The sequence below is a fragment of the Capricornis sumatraensis genome, chromosome 10 (genome assembly GCF_032405125.1).
Source record: "Capricornis sumatraensis isolate serow.1 chromosome 10, serow.2, whole genome shotgun sequence".
NCBI lineage: Eukaryota > Metazoa > Chordata > Mammalia > Artiodactyla > Bovidae > Capricornis > Capricornis sumatraensis.
In genome coordinates, this window is record NC_091078.1 from 60,364,645 (window position 1) to 60,389,501 (window position 24,857).

General features: G+C 46.0%; 1 protein-coding gene across 2 annotated transcripts in view; it reads left to right on the forward strand.

Annotated features, from left to right (window-relative positions):
* The window catches only part of NKTR (natural killer cell triggering receptor), a 42,023-nt gene extending 26,810 nt beyond the window's left edge, over positions 1 to 15,213 (forward strand). Inside the window, exons 11-16 of one of the 2 annotated variants that reach the window (XM_068981610.1) lie at positions 1,466 to 1,611; positions 3,308 to 6,190; positions 8,561 to 8,656; positions 9,048 to 9,104; positions 10,891 to 10,995; positions 12,531 to 15,213. In XM_068981610.1, coding sequence (XP_068837711.1) covers positions 1,466 to 1,611; positions 3,308 to 6,190; positions 8,561 to 8,656; positions 9,048 to 9,104; positions 10,891 to 10,995; positions 12,531 to 12,618 — 3,375 coding nt within the window. In that variant the 3' untranslated portion in view covers positions 12,619 to 15,213. The remainder of the gene's footprint in view (positions 1 to 1,465; positions 1,612 to 3,307; positions 6,191 to 8,560; positions 8,657 to 9,047; positions 9,105 to 10,890; positions 10,996 to 12,530) is intronic. The other variant, XM_068981611.1, reaches the window with a different exon arrangement.
* The last annotated feature ends 9,644 nt before the right edge of the window (positions 15,214 to 24,857 follow it).

Sequence of the window (24,857 nt, forward strand, 5' to 3'; positions counted from 1 at the left end):
CAGCATCAGGGTCTTTTCCAGTGAGTCAACTCTTCGCATGAGGTGGCCAAAGTACCGGAGTTTCAGCTTTAGCTTCATTCCTTCCAAAGAAATCCCAGGGCTGATCTCCTTCGGAATGGACTGGTTGGATCTCCTTGCAGTCCAAGGGACTCTCAAGAGTCTCCTCCAACACCACAGTTCAAAGGCATCAATTCTTCGGCACTCAGCCTTGTTCACAGTCCAACTCTCACATCCATACATGACCACAGGAAAAACCATAGCCTTGACTAGATGGACCTTTGTTGGCAAAGTAATGTCTCTGCTTTTGAATATGCTATCTAGGTTGGTCATAACCTTTCTTCCAAGGAGTAAGTGTCTTTTAATTTCATGGCTGCAATCACCATCTGCAGTGATTTTGGAGCCCCCCAAAATAAAGTCTGACACTGTTTCCACTGTTTCCCCATCTATTTGCCATGAAGTGATGGGACCAGATGCCATGAGCTTCGTTTTCTGAATGTGGAGCTTTAAGCCAACTTTTTCACTCTCCACTTTCATCAAGAGGCTTTTTAGTTCCTCTTCACTTTCTGCCACAAGGGTGGTGTCATCTGCATATCTGAGGTTATTGATATTTCTCCCGGCAATCTTGATTCCAGCTTGTGCTTCTTCCAGCCCAACGTTTCTCATTATGTACTCTGCATATAAGTTAAATAAGCAGAGTGACAATATACAGCCTTGACATACTCCTTTTCCTATTTGGAACCAGTCTGTTCCATGTCCAGTTCTAACTGTTGCTTCCTGACATCTGAATGCAGAGTTCCAAAGAATAGCAAGAAGAGATAAGAAAGCCTTCCCCAGCGATCAGTGCAAAGAAATAGAGGAAAACAACAGAATGGGAAAGACTAGAGGTCTCTTCAAGAAAATTAGAGATACCAAGGGAACGTTTCATGCAAAGATGGGCTCGATAAAGGACAGAAATGGTATGGACATAACTGAAGCAGAAGATATTAAGAAGAGGTGGCAAGAATACACAGAAGAACTGTACAAAAAAAAAAATGTTTTTACCTTTAGGCAAATCCTAGCATTAATCTTAGGTATAGTCCAAAGTCTGTCCAAGGAGCTAGTTGTATTCTCTTAATTAATATGTAGTTATGCAAAGGCACTGCTGTTAGATCAGTGTTTACTGCTATGTTTGAATGGGTTTAAATATTGAAATGAATGTGAAATAGTATGTTCAAAAATCTTAGTATGTTGAATAAGCTAATGAGTATAATCATTAGGACTTCTAAGAAAAAGTTTATGTGTGATTATAGGTGAATATCTGCCTTTCCTATTTCTTTTAGTTTGATTAAACTTTATACCATCATTATGGTACTTCAGTCATTATTGCGTTTGAATGGCGTCCAAGATTGAGTCTTATACTTAGCTGTCCTATAGCAGATTACAGTTGGGAAGTATTTTTTAGTTATTCCTAACTTTGTTTTTAAAGCGCTATCACACACCTCCAAGATCAAGATCCTGTTCTGAATCAGATGATGATGATAGCAGTGAAACTCCTCCTCACTGGAAAGAAGAAATGCAGAGATTAAGAGCATATAGACCACCTAGTGGAGAAAAATGGAGTAAAGGAGATAAGTAAGTAAAAGTACAATCCTTTCTCTGCTATATTTTAAGTCTTAAGGGGATAGAGACATACTTCTGGTTTTTTCACTAAAGATTTATGTTTAAAATTAGATTGTGACCAGAGAATACATTTGGGAATGCTTGATGAAATGGAAGGAGGGCTGATTGGCTTTGGATACTTTTAAATCAAAATTCTGTTTTCTCTCACAAGACCATTACCCTACTGAATTTCTTAAAGATTTCTTGTTTAATTTTAGCAATAATCAGGACTTTATTTTTAAAAATTACATAGCAGATTCTCTCATAGCCTTTTTTTTTGTAGTCACTAATGGTAGATAAGAAAATTTGTAGCCAATGTGTGTGTTAACGTCTGACCCTAGGGACTGTTGCTTCTTCAGCAGTGTACCCATCTCTTGTCTTCAGTGACACTCCACAGTGGATTATCTATTTTAAAAGTGGGGCTGGCCCCAGAATAGCTAGTGCAAAATATATCAGTGGGACCCTGTGTAGAATTGTCTTTCTCTGTGGCCATCCAGCAGAATGGTTCAGAGTTCAGAGAGGGGAGGACAAGGTGTGTGATGTGCTGTGTGCAAGCGGTATGGATATGGTAGCAGTGAGAATGGTTTTGAGCCCTGACATTAGCACTGATATTGTAAAGCCTGCATCTTAGTTTTCATGTACTTTTCTCCCAATTTCTGTACTAAGTAGTTTAACTAAAACCTTAATGAAAAGTCTATGATTACCTCTATGATCCTGAGATAAAACAATAGTCACGCTAGTTTCTCAAGAAGAGGCAGGCCTCCCTGGTAGCTCAGTGGTAAAGAATCTGCCTGCCAGTGTAGGAGATACGGGTTCAATCCCTGATCTGGGAAGATCTTACACGCGTTGGAGCAACTAAGCCTGTGTGCCACAACTATTGAGTCTGTGCCTGGGAGCCGCAACTACTTAAACCCATGTGCACTAGAGCCTGTACAAGAAAAGTCACCATAATGAGAAGCCCACACACTGTAACTAGAGTAGCTTCCACTCGCCACAACTAGAGAAAGCATACGTTGCAACAGTGAAGACCCAGCACAACCAGAAATAAATAAGGTTATTTTTTTAAAAAAGAAAGAAAAAGAGGCTTGTCAGGAATTCCCTGGTGATCAAGTGATTAGGACTTGGAGCTTTCACTGCCAGGTCCCAGGTTCCATCCCTGGTCGGGGAACTAAGATCTCACAAGTCATGCAGCCAAAAAAAAGGAGGCTTCTCTTAAAGTTTTGGCAGTTATCCTGTATCTACAGAGAAGCAGCAAATTGTTTGGGAACTTGATTTGACTCCCTCAGAAATTATTCCTGAAGGCAGAGCATTATTGAGCAGATCAAAGCCAGGAATTTGGTAGGTCAGCAGTGCTTTTGTAATTAGTTGGTTTGCTTTTCAAAACTATTTTCCTATCAAATTTGAAAATTCCTGATTTGACTCTGGAAAAATCCTTTTGTAAGTGAATCTGTTAATAGTTATTTCTTTGAAGTTTTATAATTTCAGGACCAGGCCTATCAACTATTTGCTTTATCCTTCCTACGTGTGCTTAAAGCATTAATAAGAGTTAGTACTTGGTTGTTAATTAGGCTTTTGTTGATGCCTAGTATTGACAACAAATGTGTTTTAATTTTAAAGGTTAGAAAACATGCTTGTAAATAACTGCCTGCATATTATGTCCTTTTTATAGGTTAAGTGACCCCTCTTCAAGCCGATGGGATGAAAGGAGCTTGTCCCAGAGATCCCGATCGTGGTCCTATAATGGATATTATTCAGATCTGAGTACAGCAAGACACTCTGATGGTCACCATAAAAAACGCAGAAAAGAGAAAAAGGTTAAGCATAAAAAGAAAGCTAAAAAGCAGAAACATTGCAGAAGGCACAAACAGACCAAGAAAAGAAGGATTATTGTACCGTCTGACATAGAATCCTTAAAATCTGCAACCCGACGAGTGAAATCTTCATGTGATAGAGAAAGGAGATCTCATTCTTCCTCATCATCATCTCATCACTCATCCAAGAGGGATTGGTCTAAATCTGATAAGGATGACCAGAGCTCTTCAACCCATTCCAGCAGAGACTCATACAGATCAAAATCTCACTCTCAGTCTTATTCTAGAGGAAGCTCAAGATCAAGGACTGTCTCAAAATCTTCATCACATTCTCGAAGTAGATCAAAGTCCAGATCTAGTTCTAAGTCAGGGCGCCAAAGAACGGCATCAAAATCACCAAGAAGAACAGCCTCTCAGTTAAGTGAAAATAAACCTGTTAAAACAGAACCTTTAAGAGCAACAGTGACACAAAATGAAAGTGTTGTAGTACAACCAGTGGTGGCAGAAAATATTCCTGTTATACCACTGAGTGACAGCCCCCCTCCTTCAAGGTGGAAGCCTGGGCAGAAGCCCTGGAAGCCCTCTTATGAACGAATCCAGGAAATGAAAGCTAAAACAACCCATTTGCTGCCCATCCAAAGCACTTATAGTTTAGCAAATACTAAAGAGACTGGTAGTTCATCGTCCTACCATAAAAGAGAAAAAAATTCAGAAAGTGATCGTAGTGCTTATTCAAAATACAGTGATAGAAGTTCAGAAAGTTCACCAAGGTCAAGGAGCAGATCTTCTAGGAGTAGATCTTATTCCAGATCATACACAAGATCTCGAAGTTTAGCTAGTTCACATTCACGGTCTAGGTCCCCCTCATCTAGATCTCATTCACGAAATAAATACAGTGACCATTCACGGTGTAGTAGATCATCTTCATACTCTTCTGTTAGCAGTGATGATGAAAGACGAGCCAAGAGAAAATTTAGATCCAGTGGGAAAAAAAGTTACACTTCAACTAGAAGGCACAGCAGCAGCTCTGAAAAAGCACTTCGTAACAGATACGTCAAAGGCAGAGCCAAGTCTTCATGTCATAGAAAGTACAGTGAAAGCAGATCATCTTTAGATTACTCTTCAGACAGTGAACAGTCAAGTGTTCAGGTTACACAGTCAGCCCAGGGGAAGCAAGTCCAAATGGAAGTGAATAATAAACAAGAGAGAAACAGAGATGAAGAGAAATCTAAGCCTGAACGGGAATGCCCTCGTTCAAAAAAAAGAACTTTGAAAGAAAACCTTTCTGATCACTTTAGAAATAGCAGTAAGCCGAAAAGGAAGAATTATGCTGGGAGTAAATGGGACTCTGAGTCAAATTCGGAACGAGATATAACTAAAAACAATAAAAATAGTCCCCGGCCAACTTCTGATAAGGAGGAAGGTGAGGCTACTTCGGATTCTGAGTCAGAGTCTGGTGAAATTCACATCAAAGCCAAACCCACAACTAAGTCTTCAGCAAATACTTTACTGCCTGATGGTAACAGTGCCTGGAAATCAAGCAAACAGCGCTCCTCAACCTCTGATTCTGAGGGATTCTATTCCAATTCAGAAAACACCAGAGGAAAGCCACACAAGCATAAACACAGCTCAAAGGAGAATATTAAAAGGGAACACACCAAAAAAGCAAAAGAGAAATTAAAAGGGAAAAAAGATAAAAAGCATAAGACTCCAAAACGAAAACAAGCATTTCACTGGCAGCCTCCACTAGAATTTGGTGAAGAGGAGGAGGAGGAGACTAATGAAAAGCAAGTTACTCAGGAGGCGAAAGAGAAAAAACAAGTTTCTGAAAACAGTGAAACCATAAAAGAAAATATTCTCCAGACTGAGAAGCCCTGTGAAGACAGCAGCCTTTCAGGTAAACGTAGCACAGCAGTTTCATCAGATATTGATCAGTCTACTAGAGATGATGTTAAACTCAGCATTTCTCCTGTAACTGTAAACACTGATGAAAATGTAGTCAGTTCTCCTCCAAACATTCAGCATATTGAAGAGAGCATCCCAAGCGGAGCAGAGGATATGCTTCAAGCAGATGACAACATGGAGATTTGCACTCCTGATCGGAGCTCCCCAGCAAAGGCCGAGGGGGCTTCCCCTCTAGGAAATTCAGGACTTGATACCCCGGATATAAGCATTGTTCTAAAGCAGGATATGCCAGCAGAGTATCCTGAGGCAGAGTTGAGAAAACAGGAAAGCAGTATGTCAGAAATCAAAATGGTGGGTGAGATGGGCAAACAGGACAGCGGCTCTGCCAGCTTGGCCAGTGCTGTAGAAAGTACCATAAAGAAAGAGGCAGCTGAGAAAAGCCAGACCAGCCTCATGGATAATAAATGGAAGCCCCTGCAAGGTGTGGGGAACCTTGCAGCACCGTCTGCTCCCACATCCAGTGCTACAGATGTTAAGGCATTGACTGCTATGCCTGAAATGAAACCACAGGGTTTGAGAATAGAAATTAAAAGCAAAAATAAAGTTCGGCCGGGGTCTCTCTTTGATGAAGTAAGAAAGACGGCACGCTTAAACCGGAGGCCAAGAAATCAAGAGAGTTCAAGTGATGAACAGACACCTAGTCGAGATGGTGATAGCCAGTCCAGGAGTCCAAGTAGATCTAGAAGTAAGTCTGAGACCAAATCAAGACACAGAACAAGGTCTGTCTCCTATAGTCACTCAAGAAGTCGATCGAGAAGTTCCACATCATCCTATCGGTGAGTGTTACTCTCTTTTTGTCTCCCAAGCAGAGTCCGTTACTGTTTTGTTTGGAAGAACATCAGAGTTAGGGATAAGATCACTATTCCCAAATACCCGGGAGGAAATAAGGAGAAGGCTTGTGCTATGTGTTTCACAGAGCAGACTGAAGACACAGGGAGTAGAGATTTCAGGGGAAGCAGTTTGGGCTCAGGGTGAAAAACTATTGCTATTAGTTAAAGCTCCCTGGTATTTGCAGTGCATTGCCATAATAAGGGACAAGGTCTCCATCTTTAAAGGTGTAAGCCCACTGTCTGCTATCAGTCATACCTTAGAAGGGAATCTTGCATTTACGGAATATGTAGGATTTAGAAATCAGTAATTTAACCCTCCATTTTATACAAGTGGAAGGTGAGGGCCAGAGAGAGGCAAAGTTAGCTGCCTCAAGACGTACATCTAGTTGATCTTTATTCAAGGGGCAGGAAATAGTAAAAAATGATCATCTTTTGATTGATTGACTGATTTTTTGGTTCAAGTTACATCTAACTTTTGTCATTGACATAGACTGGATAATGCAGAGAATGAGCATTTTTACAACTGAAAAAAATGGTGATGGTGGTATGAAGTTAATAACTAATTTGTATTCTTTTCTTGTAAACTTTTCATGGTTTTTACCTCACTGCCTCTTATTCATATCCTTTATTATTTATTTTGTGCTTGATTTGCATCACTCTAACTTAAAATAGACTAAGAATCTTTAACTTTTTTCTTCCTAGTTTTTTATCAGTCTTTTTTTTCCCTTACCCAGATTTCTTTAAAAATAGGAACCAACATTTACCACCTATAATAACCATCTCCCACTTACTCTTAAATTGCTTGCGTTATGTAGTCCGTGCCTTCCCTCCCCTCGTCTCACTCAGCTGACTTAAGATTTTCAGGTGCTTCTGCATGGCCAGTGCCAGGGCATGTTTTCAGTCCTTCTGGAAGCACCCTGCTGGCTCTCCTCATCCCTCAGACCATTCCATGCTTGAGTGTGGGCTTCTTCTCTTCTTCCTCCTGCTCTGATTCACAGCAAGCCCCAGAGAGCTGGTGAATTCTGGCCTTTTCTCTCTGGGTTCATATTCTAGATGCAGGTGCCTGTTTAGCTCCTCCAGTCTGCTGTCTGCTCATTGTCTACCTAGCATTCACCCTCAGATAACTCTGAGCTGTTGGTGGTTCTGGTAACTGTCATCTTCCTTCCTACCCCTGCCTTTGGAGTGGGTAGTGTTTCACTTCAGAAATTCTGAGAATTTTGCTCTTAGGTTGAGCAGCTCACAGGTGGTAGACTTGAGAAAGCTAAACTGCCTCCCTGTTTTGGTTACCCATCCGGGCCTGACTCCCCTTCTGGCCTGTGAACTTGCTGGAATCATGGACTGTTCGCTACTCATCTATCAGTCACCTCACAGGGTTACCCTATAATTGTTTGAGTAAATGACTAGAATCTTATGAGAACAGAATGTCTTTGCAAATAAACTGTACCTGTCTTCCAGAACATAAGTATATACTAACTACAACCTGTAAAGATATTAGGTAAGTAGCATATACACAGGGATATTGTTCTTATCCAGAATGACAGGTACAAACTAGGAGGAAAAGGGTTGGGAACCAAGTGAATGCAGGGTGGGGGCAAAATTGCATTAAGTTTCTTGTTTGTTTTATTAAAAATTAAATAGGTATAATTTTTTTAATGATTAAGGTATAAAACATGCAAATGGTTAAGGTATAGAAAATAATTTTCTATCTTAAAAAATAGAGCTTTAACATAATAGAGCCCAACCCGAAGCTACCCTACTTTCTCTCTTCTCTCCAAGAGTTAAATATTATTCTAAACTTCTGTTATAATTTTCTTGTTTTTCTTTGTTGTCTTTCTATAAATGTTTCTATCTATATATAATGTTTTTTGTTGTTTTTCAAATAGAATCCTTTTTTATATTTATAGATGTTCTACATTTGCCTTTTTCACTCAACATTATGTTCCCAAGATTTAACTGTGTTGATACATGTAAATGTAGTTAATTTTCCTACTTTAGGATATTTCAGTATATATCTATGTTAATTTTTTTTAAACCCATTCTGCTGTTAATAAAGATTTGGATTGTTTCCTCTTGCTGGTATTACAGAAGCGGCTCCTATGAACATACCTGTATCAGCTTTTTCTGTTTTTTCTTTATTTCATTCTGTTCAGTTTAAACTCTCATTAGCCATCTCTTGTCATCCCTGCTGTGAGGAGTTTGAGAGACCTTTCCAAAGACCTTTCCTCTACTGGATTTTCCCACTCCTGCCCTACTAGTGATTAACCTTAACAGCATAATGAGTTAATAAAATTATATTTTTTCCACTCTTAATTGTAGATCAAGAAGCTACTCTAGAAGTCGGAGTAGAGGGTGGTATAGCAGAGGCCGCACAAGGAGCCGGAGCAGTTCCTACCGCAGTTACAAAAGTCATAGGTGAGCTCGTGAATCCCGCCCTACAGTGTGGTTTCCCATCTGTCTCCCTGCACAGGCCGAGTGGGATAGCTGCTGAAAAGGGTCTTGTCATTGCTCAGTACCAAACCAGTGTCCCACCTGTGTCTTCCCCTTCCCCACCCAGTTCTTCCCCAGTGACTTACTTTATGTGCACCTCATAGAAGAATTGTATAAAACTTAAAACCTTTCCTGTGAAACCCAACAGGCTTAAAAAAAAAAAACACATCCAGTATGCTTTTAATACGAAAAATGAAATAAATATAGCTGCTGGATTTCATTGTGTTTTCTCCTTAATGGGTAAATAAATGCCTAGATTTTTTATGTAGCCTGTCCTGATCCACAAATTGATGGTCCCTTATGTGGTTACTCTTAGGACGTCCAGCAGGAGCAGATCCAGGAGCAGCTCCTATGATCCCCACAGTCGGTCCAGGTATGGACAGGGACTGGGAAACTACCCCTTAATTCCCTTTTTAAAGGTGTTGTATTTCATGGGGAAATGCCGAGGTCCAGCCCCCACAGGGTCCAGGGGTACCCTCAGGATGAATGGTGTTGGCAAATGAATGAATGAATGAGAGAGGAAAGAATAGAAGCTGATATTCCTTGGTTTACACAGAAAGCCAATAAAGCCCCAAACAAGGGACTTGTTCTGTTCACGGAGGCCACAGGCGCCCTCTCGCCGGAGTGAAGACGCAGAGCGCCTTCTAGCCAGAATGAAGACACAGAGCGCCTTTTTGATCGGGTCTTAGAAGCCCAGGCAGGAAAGTGAACGCAGAGAGCCTCTGTGCTCCAAGGGCTCAGCCTGAAAAAGAGAGGGAGGGAGAGGGAGAAAGGGAGAGAGAGAGAGAGGAAAAAAAGAATGATTGACATGGGGTGACCAAGCTTTGGTGAGCGAGGCCCCCAACTTCATTTTCAAAAGGAACTTTTATACCTTGACTTGTACATAGAGGGAAATGAAAGATGCAAGGTCATACAGAGTCAGCCCAAACATTACATCTGTTTTGTCTTTATTGAAACCAGGATTTTTTTCTGCATACCTTTCCCATAAACAATATTGTGTACATTATCTTCTGGCCTTGGAGGCCTGTGGACATTTTATGACCCTCTTTTGATAAAGGCTGCTCAACCAGAAAACTTATTTTTCCTTGAAGTGTTTTTTCTTTATATTTCTAATCTATGTCAACCTCAGAAAGTGCTAAACAGGGTTACATTCTCATGGAGCAAAGGTGCAGTGAGTTGCAACAAAGAAGGAACCAATTAGCTCAAAGGTCTGATGTGGTTAAATTCAAGGCTACTATTTGTTTTTCTTACATTCCACCTATGTTAACTAATGCACTCCCAGGTGCACAATGGATAAGGGATATGGGAACTTGGCAGCAAGCATTGGCTCAACAATGAAATCCTACACCAGCACTACTCTAATAGTTTTTAACTCTTAGAAAGGGCCTATATTTTTAGAATGTTTTAGGCTTCCCGTGCCTCTCACAGTTGGGAGGCTGTAAAATCACATGCGTAGCTGCAAGAGTCTGGATAAACCTGTCAGGCAAGCTAGAATGCTAACAGGGGGATTTGAATTGAAATACTCCATTCATATCCAAGAGACTTATTAGCTAGAGCCCTAAGTTGATTTTCTCCAGAGAAAGGTGGTCGGGGATAGCCCCCTGTTAATGTCAGAAGAGTTGGTGAAAGGCACAAAATAGTAAGACAGACAGGTTCTGGTTTTGGGGTAGATGCTCGAGCAGGTCCAGGGGGTCCCTCGAGTCCTGATCTGCCTTGCTCGTCAGGTCTCTTCCACATGACCTTGTCATGGGTGGGATCTCCTGTGCTGGCTCCCGGCAGGAAAACATGTCTTTGACTTTTTCAACAGTTTTTATTTGTTGACCCATTTTGCTCTAGTGTCAGAAGTGATGGTGTCAAATTATAATGGCAGGGATTTATTGACTCTAATTGCCTATAAGATGCACCAGATTCAGTTGAACTAACTCAGGGTCAACTTTGTGATATTTTTCAATGCAGAAAAGAAATTAACGTTTTTCTGTTTAATATGGTAAGTCTGATTTGGAGCAGTTATTAAATGTTTCCAGTACGTGTTATGCACATATGTCTTCATTCTGTCATATAGTGCCCATGTTCTATGAGGACACTTAAGAACCTAAAAAGAAATGGGAATATATGAATATTTAAATGGGAAAATTTAGTGTTTGTTATTGCTGTTAAAGCAGGTCCTACACTTATGATAGCTACTATAGCAGGAGTCGGAGCCGAAGTAGAAGCCCGAGGAGTGACAGTTACCACCGAGGCAGAAGCTACAATAGGCGATCCAGGTGGGTCTCTGTTCTTCAAGCACTGTAAGTTACTGCGGGCGTTTGGGGTATGGGGCGATAGACTGCTACAGCAGAGAAAGCATCATCTTCTAAGGACAGAAATTCTTCTTTCTCTTGTTGAATTTCTTCAGTCCAAAGGCAGTTACTGAAAGTAGGCTTTGTATTAAGAGTTGCTGGGTAATGTTTATTGGTTGTGTTTAAACATTAAACATTTAAACATGTTTAAATCTGAAGGGGGTTCTTAAATATTCACGTATCCTTGGACAAACATTTCTTTTGGAAGGAATAAAGAGAGAAGACCACTCAAACTGTGGACCATTCTTTAGAGTTACTTGCTAGAAATAACAGCCAATTTGTCAGTTTTAAATTTTTTAAAGGTAGTATTTTTTTTTAATATGTAATAAAATGTCACAGTCACTTGCTTCAGTAGCAGGATTTGTGGTTTAATGGTTAAAAATGTCTTTTATGTGTTAATATGTATTCATAGATATGTTTTATGTAACATATAGTTATTGCAGAAGTCTTTTTGATTACTTTTTGTGTATATCTTTCCTGGTGGCTTCTGGTCTTACCCTCCCTCACCACCACTGCACTACCCCCATGCCTTGCAGTTACAGTCATTGGTGCTTATAGAATTTCAGTGTGATACAGACACTCCCTTATTTGAAACTCTTCAAGTACACCCCAGTGACCTTAGGGGCAGGTCCACCAGGCTCCTGAGTATTGCATGGAGGCCTCTCCACCTACCACCTCCAGCTTGGGCTTTTCTGTGTTCCCTGCACTAACATTCTGGAACCTTTATTTTCTGCCTAGAGATTCACATGCCCATTTCACCATCTCCCATCCCGCCTCTTGAAATAACCCATTCACTGTCCCTGGGAAGCCCTTCCTGACTGCTCACCCTGAGATATGGTCCCTGCTGTGTGTTTTATTTATCTTACCCCCTATTCCAGACTACCCTTGAGCCCAGGGAACTCTAGTCTGCTGTGTGTGTGCCCTTAGCATCTAGCAGAGTGACTGGCTTTCTGTGGATATTTTTCCCAAAATAACTGAATGGTGACCATAACCAAAGTCTTCTTGACTCACTAGCGGTCCCATCCCTGCCCCACCTCACCCTCACCCCTCATTGGGCTCACATTTTGATTTGATTTTGATTTCCTTTTTTTTTCCCCCTTTTAATGAAACTCTTGTTGGCCTTTTTCCCCCTTACTTCTTCAGTCTAATTAAATATTGATGTTCATTTTGGGTAACATGGAAAATTATTCTCATTTCCTTGAGTGGATTTCAAGTAATTTCAAGTAAGAAAGAAGTGCTGTTTCTTTATTTACACCTCGATATTACCACCATCTGTCACTAACATCTTTGAAAAGTCCACAGTGCTGTCATGGTCAGTACTGTACTTTTCTACGCACTATGCTGTGCCTCCTCGAGTCACTTGCTTTCAAGCCCCTTATATCAAAAAAGAAGCTTCAGCAGGAATTCACAGGGTTGAGAGTTAAAAGGTATTTGTTTATTTGTTTTGTCTTGTTATACAGGAGTTGTAGATCTTATGGCTCTGACAGTGAAAGTGACCGAAGTTACTCTCATCACCGAAGTCCCAGTGAAAGCAGCAGATATAGTTGAAAGTGTCCCCTTTTTTTATATGAATTATATCTTACATGTAAATATCTGGTAACTTAAAAATTTAAGAAACTTAATGGCAGTCTGTTGTTCTGTTTCGGTATTAGAGATGAATTTGAAAAATAGACGCTTCTTAATTGTTGTTTGTTTATTTACATGTGCATAGAATTTAAAATACAGATATATCTCCTTAAAATATTTGTATGCCACATTTTACAGTAGCCAACTATGGAAATTAATTTCTTTTTCTTGAATCAAGAAATCATGAAATTTAAGTATAATTTGCAATATTATTTTAGATAGATTATTTGTCTCATGTATTTCTTAGAATACAGATTCTTTTTGCCCATTTTTAAGGTTTTAGCCTCTATGCTGCCCAAGCATAGAACTGAAGGAGAACTGTGAAAGGTGGCCAAATACTTCCATACCAATTACACAGTCCTATTCATGTGTGCTCTTAAAAACAAACCACCCAGAATTGATACTGATAGTAACCAGGAGTGTAGGGCAGTGGCTCCTTTCTTCTTTGTTGTTTCAGAGGATCAAGAACGTGGTCATAATACAGCCCACTGTCTTATTTCAGGCTGGCGGGTGAGGTTAAAAAGAATAGATCAGCCTTAACTATAAATCTCTGCACTGTCTCTGTAGCCCTAATGTTTCATGTGCTTTTTTAATAAATACTATTAGAAGTTCAGTCTGTTTAGAAAAAAAAAGTTCTATTCCAGTTTATGCTCTGGTGCTTGGTAACTTTTGGTGCATTATTCTTATATACTGTATATTAGAATTCCATCAGAGAGAGAAATAAATTTTTTAAAAGTTCATTGGCACCAAGTAGGGTTCATTGTAAGCTATATTCACTTTAACTGTTTGGAGAGCTTCTCTCAAGCACAGGTGTGGGCTGGGGGCTATGGAGCAGGCAGGATTGGCACAGGGCTGTGTGACCACTTGGGTATGCTGCCCAGAACTGATGCCTGGAAGAGGTGAATGGAGAGTGGACTGCAAAAGTAACACTAAGATCTACCTGCCACCATTTTGGACACATCGTTCAGGGCTTTACTTTAAAGCCTTTCAAGTAAGAGATGTAAGAGCAGTTGAACTGTTCTTAGCACCCGCCAGCTTGTTCCCCTGTTTCAGTGGCCTGCAGTGATACAGTGAAACCTTGTGTGAGATTGGTAAACCTATGACAACAGACAGGAAATCAGGGTGTGCAGTACTGCATAGATTACACATATTCAGTGTCTTGGGTGGTTCCTGTAAAAATGATTTGACCTATAAAAACTGGTGAGATTTTGGTTTTTTTTATCTTTAGTTTGAGCTTTTTCCCCAAGTGTACTTAATCACCTTAGTGCCAGTTTTATCCAGTTATGCAGAAGAAATTCATATTGGATATTTGATGCAGAACTTTGTGCCATCCTACCCCTTGCCTGCTATACTGGGGAAGTGGGAAAGAACCCTCAGTTGAAGGGATCTGACCACCCCTGATGGATGGAGGGGTGACCTTGGATGTATTACAACCATCACCTATAAAAGGTTCATAAACAGGGTTAAGTGGCCAATTGTTTGCCAAGTTGACAGATGAGAGTACATTAGAAAGTAGGACCTGACTCAACCAAACACTTGATGGTGAATATGAAACAATCTGTGATTCATACGAGCATTCTCAAAAGTTGCCTGCAGAGGAGAATATTGCTTTAATAATATTCAGTGGGAAAAACTGCATTTAGAACACAGACCAAAACTGCCAAATCTAATTACGTTAAGAAAAGTTACCTTTCGGCAGTGTATTAGTTTTCTATTGCTGTGTAACAAATTATCCCAAACTTAGCAGCTTAAAGCAATACTCATTTCCTAGCTTACAGTTCTGTAGCTCATGAGTCCAGCGTGATATGGCTGGATTCTCTGCTCAGGGTCTCACAAGGCTGAAATCAAGGGTCAGCAGGGCGGCATTCCTTCGTGGAGGCTCTGGGGAAGAATCTGCTTCCAGGTTAATTCAGGTTGTTGGCAGTATTCAGTTTCTTGCTGGCTGTCAGCTGGGGTCCTCTCTCTTGGCTCCTTAAGGCTGCTCGCATTCCTCTTTGTGCGCTTTCCTCCATCTCCAAACCAGCAATGGCCCATCGGGGTCTTCTCATGCTTCAGATCTCTCTGCCTTCCTCCTCTGTTTTGAGGTTCATGTGATTAGATCACGGTTCATGTGTGAGACAGTGTTCCTATTTAAGGTCAGCTGTGCCATAGAATGTAATCACAGAAGTGATATATTTACAGGTTTCTGGGATTGGGGCATGAAAAGAGGGAAGGGTGTTTTAGAATTCTACCTCCCAAAGGCAATAACTTTGCAGGTTGTGCTGTGGGTAGAATTTTATCCTGAAAAGGTGAGCCCTAGAAGCCTCGTTTGTTTTCTCCATGGAAAAGAACAGCCCTCAGCTGCACCATTCAACTTGTGTGTTTACTGAATGGACTACAGAAATAGCTTTTCTTCCTAAAGGGGATTGTTCTGTATTTTAAGTGATTTTTTAATAAAATTGAATTACATTGTGTATTGTGCTTCTTAATAGAAAATGCATTATTGGACTGTTTTTGTAATGTCCTCTTTATTGCAAATAAAACATGATATAGCTGGTATTGTTCAAAAATAGTAGAAAATACTTCTGTATATATTGGCAATGTCTAATTTGTATATACTTCATTTAAATTCCCTAAAACTTAAAAGGGAGGCCTTGTAGAAATTAAACTATATACTTAGTCTAAGTTTGAGTCTGAGCATGTCTCATCCTTCTTTATTCACCAAGACTTCAAATAGTCTTTCTGAAATGGAAAAGGAAGCATTGAGTCTCTTTGCTGACCCAGCGAGGGAAGAGATTTCATCTCTCTCTGTGGCCCATTTTCCTCTTCTGGCCGAGTATCCGTGGTGGGGCACTGCTGGGGTCCAGCCTCAGCAGAGTCCAGGGATACCCTCAGGAGGAACGGCGTTGGAGAAAGAATGACACAGGGAGACCAAGCTTAGGTGAAGCGAGGCCCGTAACTTTATTTTCAAAAGGCGCTTTTACACCCTGACTTGTACATAGAGGGAAATGAAAGATGCAAGGTCATGCAGAGTTAGCCCAAACACTTCAGCAGTTTTGCCCTTATTGAAACCAGGATTTTTTTCTGTATGCCTTTCCATAAACAAGGGTCTTATGTACATTATCTTCTGGCCTGGAGGCCTGTTGACATTTTATGACCCTTTTTTGATAAAGGTTGATCAACCAGAAAACTTGTTTTCCCTTGAAGTGTTTTTTTTTTTCTTTATATTTCTAATCTGTGTCAGCCTCAGAAAGTACTAAACAGTTACATTCTCACCAAGCAAAGTTGCAGTGGGTTATAACAAAGAAAGAACTTACTAGCTCAGAGGTCTGATGTGGTTAATTCCAAGGCTACTACTTGTTTTCCTTACATTCCAACTATGTTAACTAATGCACTCCCAGGTGCACAATGGATAAGGGATATGGAAACTTGGCACCAAGCATTGGCCCAATAATGAAGCCCTTTACCAGTACTGTTCTAATAATTTTTCACCCCTTAAAGGGCTCTATGCCCATTAGGACTTTTAGAATGTTTAGGCTTCCCGTGCCATTCATGGTTGGGAAGTTGTGAACAATCATGTGAGTTAGTTGCAAGAGTATGGATAAACCTGCCAAGCAAGCTAGAATGCCAACAGAGGGGGTTTGAATTGAAATATTCCTTTCATGCCCAGGAGACTTATCAACTTAGAGCCCTAAGTTGATCTTCTCCAGAGAAAGGTGGTCAGGGATAGCCCCCTGCTAATATCAGAAGAGTGGTTGAAAGGCATAATACAGTAAACAGTAGACAGATTTTGGTTTTGGGGTAGATGGCTCGAGCAGGTCCAGGGAATCCCTCGAGTCCTGATCCGCCTTTGCCTGTCAGGTCTTCTCTGCATGACCTTTGTCATGGGTGGGATTTCCCGTGGTGGCTCCCGGCAGGGCACGAGGTGGTGCTAGAGACAACTTCAGGCAGAAATGTTTACCTAGGCAGAGAACCATTGATGGTGCTTGGTCATACTTCCCCTACCAACTCCAGATTTCTTTCAGGTCCAGTTGTCATCCAGCTGAGGTGGCCTGCATACAGACATCCTTGCAGAGAAGGGACTGTGTCCCACCCCATCTGTGAGATGCTGCCCAGGGACAGCATGTTTACCTGCTAAGCCACCTACAGCCTCCGCCTTCCTTCCCTAACAGTGGTTCACCAAGCAAGCACATAGCACTTACTCCAGGAGAAAATATTCCTTGTGATATTTTTAGCATCCACATGAGAATTTGCAGGGCAAGTACAATTAATTTTTTTTTCCTCAGAACTCAAAGGGATTTGTACTTTGTTAGTGAATACAACATAACCTTACACAGTAAGGTTGGCAGAAATTCAGTTTCCAAAGTTGAGTTAACAGTAAACCACCAAGTCAGGTAGTTCCTGAAAACAGTCAAATCTGGATGTGTTGCCTTAAAATTTAAAGAAAATTGTAGAGTCAGTTTGCTGTAGGGAAATCCCCAAATGAGGTTCCTTTAGGGTCGTTTATTTTTTAGAAAGCACCATGATCTTTACTGATGTTCTGATAGCATCTTGATCGGCTGGGCAGTATTGGGAGGAAATGTGTCAAGGACTTTTGACTGTTCTGAATTAGCTAGCAAGAGGATTCAAGGGAAATAAATGTGCCTCACAACTGACCATGAATACTGGCCAGGCATCACTGGAAGAGAACGGAGGTTCCACCAGTGCAGAATGAGTGACACAAACTGTGTAGCCAGGTGAAGGGGCCCAGAAGCCATGGCTCATGGAGGAAGAGACTGGGCTCAGATGCTGGTCTTTAGGAGAGGGAATCCACTCTGCCGCTGCTCAGAGAGGTGAGCGCCTAGATCCCATGAGGGACTTGTGAAGAATGGACTGGGCAGAATGCCAAGAGGACTCCTGCACAGCAGTCCTTTGATGCTGTAAAGGTTGGGGGGAGGAGCTGGTTCCCTGGAAGATGGCAGCTCGTAGACAGGCCCTGGGCAGCTTCAGCCAGTACCTGAGGAACGTGAGGCAAGGAGGGCCTACCTGGGCAACACGCAAAGGAGCAGGAGGCTCTACCGGACTGTTTTCTTGAATGATTTCAGTAGAAGGTAAGGGCAGCGTACTCCATTGCGCCTGCCTCCTTTACTCCCTATGAATCAGAAGGACTGCAGTGGGTCTATGCCAAGCTTGGGGTCAAGCACTTCTGCCTCTTGGAGACCCCAGGCCCCAACATTCACCTTCTATAGCTATTGAACTCAAGCTCTACAGACTGAGCTGAGTTTCACAGTCTGCAGGACCCAGACTAGCTGGGGGAGGGTTGTGTCTCTTCAGCCAGCCTGGAGATCTGAGGACATTGGGGCTAAAAAAAAAAGTGACCTGAGCACTCAGCACAGACGCTTGCATTCTGCATTTGGAGGCCTGACACTCATCTGTAATGTGAGGCTAATAGTCTTTAGACTGCTGGTCTCTCAGCTCACACCCAGAAAGAGGGTGCAACCAGATGTGAAAACCAGGAGTGTGCATCCCTTTCTGGACCATCCTGGAGATGAATCAGCCTCCCAGAGAGCCCACAGGGGATAGGACTCTGGGCTGGCATGTCCCCAGTCTCCGGTCACCAGGGCCTCCTGCAACTAAAATCTCTGCCACCAGGCTAGATTCCCAGAGAAGGATCCCACTGGTCTCTGTCTCTGGCCCAATCTGATTTTATTTTGGAGGAGTAAAGGATCTCTGTGAGCAACTATTCTGTGGCACAGCCCTTAAGGGTTTGGGGTCTGAGCCAGACTGCTTGGGTTCAAGTTTCACTCTGATACTTCTTGGTGGGTAACTGGGTAAATTGTTTGACCTTTATAGTTATTAATATAACTTCTCCATTTTAGGAGTGGTGAGGATTAAATGCTTAGAAGTAAGCACACGTTGAAGTGGTTCAGGGACACTAGTTCCTATGCTTGCCTCCAGGTGGAGAGTATGAGGAGGGCCAGGCTCAGTCACTAGTGAGAGGCCCAGGGCCCCTTGAACCAGCAGGGTGGAGAGGATCCTGGAAGCTGCTAGGGAGGCCTTAAATGCCTAGGCCATGACGTTTATGCCGCTGGAGGGAACTGGGTAACCTGCTGGTTTGAATTAGGCCCTACCACCTACAGCTGAAGCCTATTAGTGCTGTGCTCTGAACAGTAGCGATCCACTCCCCTCCAACCCCTCACCCAGGGATCTCTGCTCCCTCAACCTACAGAGCCCTGGGTCCACACCTAATGGGTAAGTTGAACTTCCCTGCCACCCCTCCAGCCCCGTGCTGCAACGTCCCTTTCTGTTTTCTGGCGCTGCCCACTCTACTCCCCCATTGCAGTTAACACAGCTCCACGCCCCGCCTAGGGAGGCTAAACCCTGTTGTGTGCAGACGCACGCAAGTGCTGCCCCAGCACGTTTTGGGTCTGTTCCTCCTCCAACACGGGAGAGAAGTTCGGGGCTAGAAGCTTAGGGAAGTTGTGGGGGAAAAAAAAGCAGAAAACACCGAGCTGGCCTCTAGAAGCAGGGGTGTGGCTTTGCTGACCTTGCCAGCACCCAGTCCCAAGTGTCTGAGGATCATCCAGCCCTGCCCTGGTCTTCACAAACTCCTGACTTGCCCCCGTGGCATGTGATTCTGGCCTGGGATCCCCCTCCCCAATAACTCGTCCCACCTTGGACCCTCCAGAAAGCCTGCCTTGACCAACTCTGAGGGGAAGATCCTGTGGCATGGTCCTTTTCAAGGCCAAGGGAACAGTTCTGCCTATCTCCATCTGGCTACTCCTACAGGACAAGAATCTGGATTCTGCTACATCAAATCACCTCTGGTTCCCTGCAGATGTTTAACTGTATCCTCTCTTGGGGCATGTGCAGGGGAGTACCCTCCCTCTCCTTTTGCTCTAGTGTTACTCAACTTTCAGTCCTCAGCTCCGAGGCAGCCCCACATGAGCCCACCAGACAGCTCTTCGGACAGTGCCTTCCTGCCATGTCTCATGTGACCCAAGTGCCAGTAGCCTCTCCCAGAACTGGCTTGTCCTGGGGTTCCCCCAGTAGATGGGCTGTAGGCCAGAGAAGAAAGGGGAACAGCTGAGGTCTTCAGGAAGACTGAGCCCCCTATTCCTTCCTTTCTCACCCAGCCTCCAGCCCCTTCTTTGGCTTGACTATTGCAACCAAGGCCAATTCCAAAAGGGCCAGCAGCCCTACCTTGGTCACGCTGGCCACAACCCCTGCCAAACCTTGGCTGGGAAATGGGCCCAAGAGTGTCCCTTGCAGCCGTCTGCCAGGCTCCTCCCAGTTTGTGGGGCAGGCTGCTCCAGCCTCATCTTTCCTTGGCTCCTCACGCTGGTATCTGACTGTGGAATCTGTCCTGCTCTGCCTTCACTGTCGTTAGCCAATCAATGGGTACACAGTTCCTCTCTTACCACCTCTCAGGCCCGTGCAAGGGAGCCACAGAGTCAGATGAGGAAGTGGGTTGGGATGGTGGAAGAAGCAGAAGGCAGCCCTGAGGTGATGGGCTGGTCAGACATGCAGGTTGCTCTGGCCTGGCCTCAGTTTGAGGCCTTTGGGAGCTGAGTCAACTCACCCACCACAGCCACAGAGATGCAGAGTATCTGTTGTGTGGTCATCACTGGGGGCATGAGCCCCCATCTGTGCCCCTTCTTCTCTTGCCATCTCTTTTTTCCACCAAGGTCTCATCTCACCCTCCATCCAGCTATGTGGTTTCTTCCTCTTTCTCTTGGCACTCTTTGGTCACCCCTGTTTTTGCCCATGAGATGTTTTCTCCCTGACCCTGGAATGGCCTTGTCTTAAGGGCCTAAATCCTGGCCTCACGGGAGGCCGTTGCAGTTTCACAGGACAGACATCAGACTACGGGATGGCGCCTGCCTGGGATCTTGGCTTCTACTCCATTTCCTTTTCTGGCACCCAGAACCAAGTTACTCTGAACTGGCCCCAGAGGCCCTGCCCCCTCATGAGCAAGGTGGCATACTCAGGGGACACTGCTACAGCCAGGCATGGGTGGGTGTGTAAGCACAAGTGCATGTGTGAGTGAAGAGGGTGGGGGATACAGTGTGGTACTGCCCAGATGTGGGCAATGTGAAAGCGACCAAACATGGGGCAGCCATCAGCTTGGAGTAGGGGAACAGAAGCATCTGAATGATGACATAGAGGCCCACAGAGGCCCCCTCTCCACAATGATGGCCCAACTACCACCTAGGCTCTGCGAGGCCCACCGCCCTGTGGTCCCCACTCTGCTGTCTGCTTGGCCTGGCAGTGTTTCTTTGCAGCCTCTTGCCAGCACAACCGCCCCCAGCCCCCACTGGCATCCCTGCCAGAGCAGCATTCCGCAGGCCTGGCTGCATCTCCCCAGCAGAAACAGCAGGAAGGCCTCTCAGCAGCCATCAAGCTACATGGCTGGGGGACACAGTGGAACCTGGGCCTCTGGCCCTCACTCTTCTAGTCTTGACTTCTCCCAGCTCTGGGTCTGTCACATGAAAGGATTTGATCAATGCCCCTGTGGTTCTCATTCTCCCATCTCCTGCCCTGGGCGTCCCTGTGCAGCCAGAGGCAGCCACCAGGTCAGTATGGATTGACAAGAAGCAAGGTTTATAACATAAACCCTGAGCTGCCCTGGGATCGGGGTGGGGGGTCAGCTCAGTTGAGGTCCCCGACTCACTCTCAGGTCAGAGCAGCCCAGGTCAGAGGGTGGGGATGGTGACCCAGTGAGGATACGCAGGGTTCAGTCCCTCAGTGTGAGGTCGCTCAGGGGAGCAGGTGTAAGCCTTTTCTGTAACTGGTTGGTGGGCGCGGGAGCGCCCAGCTTCCCCATTTCGGTGCCTCCTCCTCCTATGACCCCACCTCGGTGGCGCAGCTGGAGGGCTCCCAGGTTAGACTCCGGGATGAACTTCCCGGCGGAAAGGGGGCTCGGTGCGAGAGAGTGAGTCCAGGGACCATCTTCTAGGATGGGAGCGGCGGGGCCTGGCCGGAGTCCGCGGCGGCCCGAGGCGGGGCTGGCTGCACCCGGACGGCGCGTACCACGCGTGTCCGCGCCCCCGCCGGCGCGCAGGGCGGCCTGGCCCTTTAAGCGTCCAGACGGCGGCCCCAGCTGACGCGCGGGCTCCAATCGGCGCCCCGCGCCCCCCGCCCGCCGCGCCTGAGGCTCTGGGGCCGCAGCTGCTCGGCGGCTGCACTCGCCGCGGCCCTGCGCCTCCGCCCGCCCGGCCGCGCCCCCGGGGGCCATGGTCGCGGGGCCCTGCGCGGGGGCGGCCCCCAGCGCGGCGCTACATGGAGCGGCCCGGGCCTGGCCGCCGGGGGCAGCGCGATCCCGCGGGGCCCTGTGAGCCCCCAGCGCCACGGCACCATGGTACGCAAGGCCCTGCCTGTCCCCCCACTTATCCGCCCACCTGCCCGCTCTGCCCTCTCGAGCGAACAGCCGGTCGTCTCGGCGTGGAGGGGTGTGAGGGATCTTAGCCCTCGCCGGCTCTTCCCTACCCCTTCTCTGGGTCCCTGCGGGCTGGGAATGCGGAGCTCTGACGCGGCCCTGGGCTGGGAAGGGGTTAAATTCCTGGGGTTGGGGCCGGGGCGCGAGAGGCTGAGGTCCTGCTAGGCACGGGCGGAGGGGGGCGCTTCTCTGGGCCGGGGACGGCGCCGCCCTCGGACTGGGTGATGGGGGGAGGGAGGAGGTCGGATTCCCGCCTGGGCCTTGGGCCACGTGGGCGCTGGAGCCGCCCTGCCAGGGGATTCGGGGCTCCTGGGCCAAGCGGGATGGGGGGAGGACGACTGCAGCTCTGGTCCAAACTCCTGTGTGACCTTGGACCCGTCCCCCGCCCTCTCTGGGCCTGTTTCTTGGGAAGGACGAGTGGCCTGAGTTGAGAGGAGGCTGGCACAGATACTCTCTCCCTAAAAGGAGGAGGCTGTAGGTCATGAGCCTGTGCCCCCTGTGCTCATTCTGGGTCCACCCACTGCTTTCTGGGGATGGAAGAATTGACGTGGGAGTAGGGGGTGCAGATGGACACCCAGGTTTCATCCTGGGGCCTCCAGGGAGATGCTGGGGCAGGGTAGGGAGCTAGCTGGTGGTTTTGTGATGGTGAGGCAGGGTACCTCTCAGGAGTAGAAGGCTCTGCCGGTGGTGAGCAGCCTCTGCAGGTGTCCCTGGCACCTGGCCTGCCCCCACCAGCCTGGCTTGTGGGGGAGGGTTTGAGGGCATGAAATGCCCTGGCAACACAAGTCCCTGACCACTCCTCTGGTCTTGTGTCTTAGCCCAGCTGGCCTGGACTTGGGTTGGGGTGTGTGACTGCAGCCGGCACAGCCAGATGGGGAGGGGCATCTACAGCTTCACGAAACTGGCACATCTGGCTGGAGAGGCAGACACAGCTGGTGGGCCCTGTGTGGGAGGTACCAGGCCACGGGGGGTTGGGGGAGGGTAGCCATACCCCACTGAGGGGCTGCCACATAAGGACTCAGGCAGCATCTGTGTGCCTGGTCAAGGAAGTCCAGTCAGGGCTCCTGGTTGTAAGATCCTTGGGCCCCTGAAGGGCCATGGATGGTGCAGCCTTGCCTGGGGGTATTGCCTCAGAAATGGAGTCTCTGGGGCAACACTACCCCCCAGGCTAACCTTTCCTCCCTTGCTGAGGCCAGAGGAGTCTTCACTGGATCCTGGGACCCGATGTGCACACAGGAAATGTTAGGCACTGCCCTTGACCCATGGCAGATAGGCACTGGAGGGCATTCTGTGAAGGAGCAGTGGACCTGGGATGGGTACCCCACAACAGGTCTGACATTGACAAGTCCTTATCCAAGCTACTTCCCCACCACTCTCTGGCCCCTGGAGGCCCTGAGGAACTTCTGTTACAACCAAATTGCATCCTGACCCCTCACTGACTTGCAGGTGGCAGCCGCTCTAGGGAGGAGGGTACAGGTTGCCGGAGGTGCTGGTGGGGTCTGGGGAAGCACAGCTGGTCCCGAGATGCCTCGTCTTGCTTTTTGAGTCACTAAAGGCCAAGAAATACTTCCACGTGGACTAGTATCCAGTCCAACACAGATTGGGTGGCCTCAGCAGGGCTAAGAGTCCAGGGGCTCTGCTTCTGTTGACTGTGAGACCCTCCCACTCTGAGCCCATCTGTGTAATAAAGTTTGGTCCCAGAAGATGAATTAGAATGAGTCAGAGGATGGAGATGAAAGGGGGTTGGCACCTTATTCCTGTTAGATTGGCTAGACCTAGATGGGCTAGGAGCCTGAGACAGAGAAACAAACAAGTGGCTTCTTGGCTGGAGTAAAGGAGGTGTTGGGGAGGAACTCAAGAGAGATGGTGGTAGACTTCCCTGCTGGTCCAGTGGTTGGGAATCTGCTTGCCAATACAGGGAACATGGGTTCAGTCCCTGGTCCAGGAAGATCCTATGTGCTGCGGGGTAGCCAGGCCTGTGTGCCACAACTGCTAGAGCCTGCAAGCTGCAGCTGCTGAAAAAAAAAAGAGAGCATGAGGTGGGTGCTGCCCTGGGCTACTGGGTGTGAAGGGTGAAGCCCAGGGCAGGTCCTCTCATTCAAGTGACTGAAAGGACTGACGTAAAGGGGAGGGGTAGGCTGTGGATGAATGGGACTGGGGTTTCATCCCAAGGCTTCCAGAGAGATGCATAGGGTAGGAGAGCTGATGGCTTTGCAGTGCAACAAGGTACCCTCAAATGTAGGAGGCTCTGACTTAGTGGACAGGGCCTGAGGAGGGCCAGAACCAGGCAGATCATTGATAGATGTTAACTGAATATCTGCTGTGCGCTGGATCCATGCAAGGAACTGGGCAGCCTGCCTGTCTGTGCTGCTCACCTTTCAGGGAAGCCGCTGTGGTGGGAGCAAGAATTAAGCCAGCCCTTGCTCCAGGCAATTCACAGATACTGAAAGTGGCCCAAGGATCTAATAATCTGACCAATCAGATTCAAAGGCCTCCTTCAGGCTCCACCAAGATGACATCATCTGGGAACCTTTGGGCCTGGACCACACCTGACCTGGGGTCTGGGGGCCCTAGAGGGAAAGGGTTTGGTACAGGCCTTGGGATGCAGGACTTCTGATGCTAAAACCAGGGCCGTCCCCAGCAAACCAGTGCCGGGGTCCAGCCCCCGCAGGATCCAGGGGAACCCTCAGGAGAAACGGCACTGGCGAATGAATGAATGAATGAATGAATGAGAGAGGAATAGAGGAGAGAAAGAAAGAAAGAC